This window comes from Condylura cristata, unplaced genomic scaffold (assembly GCF_000260355.1).
Source record: "Condylura cristata isolate star-nosed mole 26May11 unplaced genomic scaffold, ConCri1.0 scaffold00002, whole genome shotgun sequence".
Classification (NCBI taxonomy): Eukaryota; Metazoa; Chordata; class Mammalia; order Eulipotyphla; family Talpidae; genus Condylura; species Condylura cristata.
Genome location: NW_004567103.1, coordinates 12434870 through 12439251, shown reverse-complemented (window position 1 = coordinate 12439251; position 4382 = coordinate 12434870). Strand labels below are relative to the sequence as shown.

Here is a 4382-nt window from a genome sequence, read left to right as displayed (position 1 = left end):
GGCGTGGGCGTGCGCGGGGGGCGGCTGGCAGGCCTGCGCCAGGCCCTGGAAGTCGAAGCGGTAGGCGTAGCGTTTGCCGTGCACCTTGCTCATGATGTTCTTGTCGTAGTAGTAGCGCAGCGCGCGGCTGAGTTTGTCGTAGTTCATGTTGGGCTTGCTCTTGCGCTCGCCCCAGCGCCGCGCCACCTCGTCTGGGTCGGTGAGCTTGAACTCGCCGTGGCCACCTTCCCACGCGATGCAGCCGGCGTTCGCGCGGTCCGCCAGCAGCTCCAGCAAAAACTGCCACAGCTGAATCTGCCCGCTGCCTATGGGAAGGAGGGCAGTCAGCCAGGGGCGGGCGGGGGTGGCTGGAAGGGGGTGGGGAGGCAGGGGAGGAACCGGTGTCCCAGAGGGAAAAGGCTCTTCGGGCCGCGTTGCTGGGCACACGGCTGGCCAGGGCGCGTCCATCCGCAGAGCAGTACCTGGCCCTTACCGTGCTTTGCCCAGTGCAGACCTTCCCGCGCAGGAGGCTCGCTTCTGCGCTGCCAGGCTTTGTGAGAATTGGGGGAAGACAGCGCCCTTATTCAGGCAGACCTAAGGCACTGAGTATCCAGCCAGGTGGGTGGACTGCCCCTTCCCAGCTGGACCACATCCAGAAGATCCAGAAGGAGACCGGAGTGCAGCAGGACCACCTTCCCACCGGACAAGACACAGCCCCCAAAGGCATACAGGTGGCCCAGCCTCCCCAGATGGAGCAGAGGCGGCGGCTGACACCCCAGCCCCTACCAGTGAGAGGAGGGACAAGCTCTTCTGGTGACTTGGAGCACTGAGCGGGCTGCACACGGTTTTTTGTTTGTTTGTTTGTGTTTTTTTGTCCCCCCCCCCCCAACAGACGGGATTCCTGGAGCTAGAGGGTGCCCTATGTCCCTGGGGCCTGATACACACAGCTCTGAGAACAGAAGATTGGAGACTGCTATGCGGGCTCCCGGCTCCCTCCCATCTTTGGTCAGACTAGCTGTTCTTTGCCCCTCCTGATTTTGGGTTTGCTGGAAGTAAGAGATTTTTCCCAGATGTGTGGGTGGTGAGAGTGGGCCCTCTTCTCTTCAGAACACCTTCTTCCCCATCTTGAAGCTTCAGATGGTGAGAAAGATCTTGATACAATTATTCTCACAACTCTCTTTTAGAATAAGATAGATTTTCTTTTAAGTCGTCTGACTATTCAAATCAAACCTAGTGAAGCTCTCTCCCTTTTTCAGCTACTCACAACCAGACACAGCCCTTTGCTATAATTTTACCCCCAACTCCTCCACAGTAGTACAGCTATTGGGCTCCAAGTCAGGAATATAGAATTTTAGGGTCGAAGTAAGGGAAGGTTTGGATAAAAAAATGTGCAGAGAGCTAAGGCTGAGCACTTACGGCTTGGGAATCTGTTCCCCTTTGACTTCGTATTTCCTTTTGGATAAAGCAGTCGCTGGCTTTTTTTTTTTTTTTGGGGGGGGATTACTGTAACTTTGTGAGGTCTAGGGTACTAACAGGGTCCAGGACTGTGGGGAGGCTTTGCCCGAAGGGCAAGCTGGGTTTCAGTCGGCAGGGCAGGGCCTAGAATAATTTACTCACCTGCAAAGCTGCAGCAGCGGTAAACCTGGGACACAACTGCATTGACCCAGCAGGCTTGGGGGTGAGGGGAGGTGGTCCGTGAGGGACTGGTGAGGCAGGGCACTGGCCCTGGTGCTAGTGATGACCCTGCCAGGAGTGGCCAGGGGGTAATTCTGCTGTCCCATTTACAGGGCAATACTGCAGCCTCCCACTCCTGTTGCCATGATCTCAGCCCCGGCAAAAAACCACTTGTAGTCCATGCGGACCTGGTCCAGGATTCTCTCCATCTGCCCTGGCCTAGGAGTCCAGCCCCAGAACTTGGAAAATGCAGGAACCGAACATCAAGCAAAATTTACCCCCAGTTTCCCACACAATCATGCCCTGGGCCCGTTATCTGGGAGACGGATGTCACTGTCCTTCTAAATGGGTGCTTCGGACAGTCTCCTTGGCCCTTGCCTCCACCCCTCCACTTCGCTGGCCAGCTCACCTTTCTGTACTGCAGGACTCAGCGGCCCCCAGCCAGGGCTCTTCCCTTCTTTGAAGAGACCGTCTCCGACGGGATCTGTAGCGGCAGGAGAAAACAGTTAGGCGGCCCAGGCGGGAGGTTTCGGGGCGCCGGGGCCAGGCTCGAGGGTGGGTGGAGAGTGCCTTAGTTCCCGGGCGTGAGACTGGGGACCCGAACCGCCCGGCTCCTCCTCCCGGAGCCTAACCCCTGGAGCGCGCGGCGCGGAGCCCCTCCAGGACGCCCTAGTCAGGAAACGCGTCCAGGAAAAAGGAAATCCGCTTTCCGAACGGGCCGGCGGGAGCCTTATAAAGCCGAGCGAGTTTTGCGCCAGCGGAGCCGGATTGCGCGGAGCCCGTGCGAGAGCAGAGGACAGCGCCGGGAGGGCTAGGACGGTGGGAACTCTCGGAGGACCGAGGTGAGGAGCCTCGAGGGCGCTGGGGCGACGCCCGGCGACCACAGTCTCCCAGCGCCGCCGCCTGCGCACTGAGTCGCCCGCCAAACCAAGACCCTGCTGCCTTTCGGCCCCGTACCTGTGCCCTCAGCCTCCCAGGTCCCCAGTATACTCACTTCGAGTCCTCTAGACCTTACACTACAATCTCAAAGCTGTGCATCTGCCTTTAAGGTTCCCCAGTGGCCCAGATCGCTCAATGCGCCCAGCAGTCGAGTCTCTGAGCCGCGCCCCCTTCCCTTGGACGCCGACGTCCCCTTCCCTAGCCTGAGCCCCGACTTCCCGCCCCGGGCCCTGGTGCCTCCAGCCCCCGGCTGGTCCCTGGTACCTGGCAGGTACATGTTGATCAGCAGGGGCTGGGAGGCGCCGCTCTGTCTCATCGCCGCCGGGGACTGGGCGGTGGGAGTGGGGGGGGGGGGGGGATGAAAGAGGGGGACGCGTCAGGCTTTGCGCTCTGGGGCACCGATCCCCGCCCGAGGCGACCGCGGGTGACGGGGAGAAGACGGCGCCGCGCCGGGTCCGGCAGGGCCTGGCGGGAGGGGGCAGCCCGGGTGTGGTGGAGGTGCGGGGGGCGGGGGGGTCTAAAGGAGGGTGTCCTGGAGCTACGCGCCCAGCTACCCGGCTGCTTGGAACCCTCCAGCCCCCGCTCGGGCAGGGGCCGCAATTTCCGTTTTAATTACAGCACCGCCGCCTCGGCCCCCGGCCCCGGCCCCCGCCCCTCTTATCGCCCCATCGCAATAAAGTCTCTAACGCGCCGTGTGGCAGCCAAGCGCACCCAGCAGCCCCCCGCGCCCCGCAGCCTGGGAGACGCGCGGGGGATGGGCCTGGGCCTCAGGCTCTGACAGGGGTCGGGAGATCGTTTCTTTTCCGCCTCCCTGACTCTCCGCAAACAGTGAAGGGGCTGGTGCGGGGCCCCACCTCGGACCCCTGGGGCCACAGCCCCCACCTTTCCGCACTTACCCGCCCCCCTCACTGCTACACTCACCTCCCCTTTTCTCCCCGGTCTACCCCGCCCCCCCCCACCCGGGTTCCCGTCTCCAGGCTGCGTTATCTGCATCTTCACTTTTAAATTTCCGCTTCCCTCCCTCTCGCCTGTCGCTGCGCTCCCGGCCCGGGCAGCCGTTGCTCCCTTTATCTCCGCACAGGCCCCCGCCCCCCCACCCGCCTCGCCTTCTCCCTCTTTCTCCTCTCCCACTCTGCTCTTCCCTGGAGACCCGATCTCCTTCCCCATCTCCCTAGATTTTGCCAGGTGCCTGCCTTTCCCAGGCCTCTGGGACAGTGCTGGGGCCTCTCTCACAGTGCAACTTCTTCGAGACCCTCCTGTCCTCTCCTCCCGCACCTCCTGCCTTCTCTCCCGCTCTCCTTTTCTCATTCATCCCATCGCACTGATTTGTAGTCCTCTAGGGCATGCTCCAGATCCCCCTTCCCTGTCCAGCCTACCAGCCACTCTCACACCCCTCCATCCTGGCCAGCTCCAGACCTGGCTGCTGACTCGCAGCTCTAGCAGGTGGAGGGGTTACAAACAGGACAGTTCTGCTCAAGGTCCCCAACTCAGGGGAGTGGAGGCTGTCGTCCATTCCAGGAAAGGACTGGACCTTTTCAGAACTCCGGCCATTTGGCCGTCTTATTAGCAAAATGGACGCAGCTTCCTGGGTGGCTTAGTCTCTGGGTCCCCTTGGGGCTTTCTGGCTCTGCAGAGGCCATCTAATAGAGACTAACTGAAGGTGAGGCTCTGGGTCAGGAGCCCACCTTCCCTAATCATAGGGCACCCAGTGGCTACAGTCAGAACTGGGCATCTCAAAACCTTTCTCGCTGCTTGAGCCCAGGGCGTGAGGAGGCCTCGGGCTCTGGGGT

General features: G+C 61.4%; 1 protein-coding gene across 1 annotated transcript in view; it reads right to left on the bottom strand.

Annotated features, from left to right (window-relative positions):
• Window positions 1–3474, bottom strand: part of FEV (FEV (ETS oncogene family)) — a 3877-nt gene extending 403 nt beyond the window's left edge. The window contains exons 1-3 of the mRNA XM_004674280.1: window positions 2857–3474; window positions 2063–2137; window positions 1–305 (exon numbers count right to left, since the gene is read on the bottom strand). The exon at window positions 1–305 is cut by the window's left edge and continues 1 nt beyond it. Of these exons, the coding sequence (XP_004674337.1) occupies window positions 1–305; window positions 2063–2137; window positions 2857–2908 (432 nt within the window). The 5' untranslated portion in view covers window positions 2909–3474. The remainder of the gene's footprint in view (window positions 306–2062; window positions 2138–2856) is intronic.
• Between the last annotated feature and the right edge of the window lie 908 nt (window positions 3475–4382).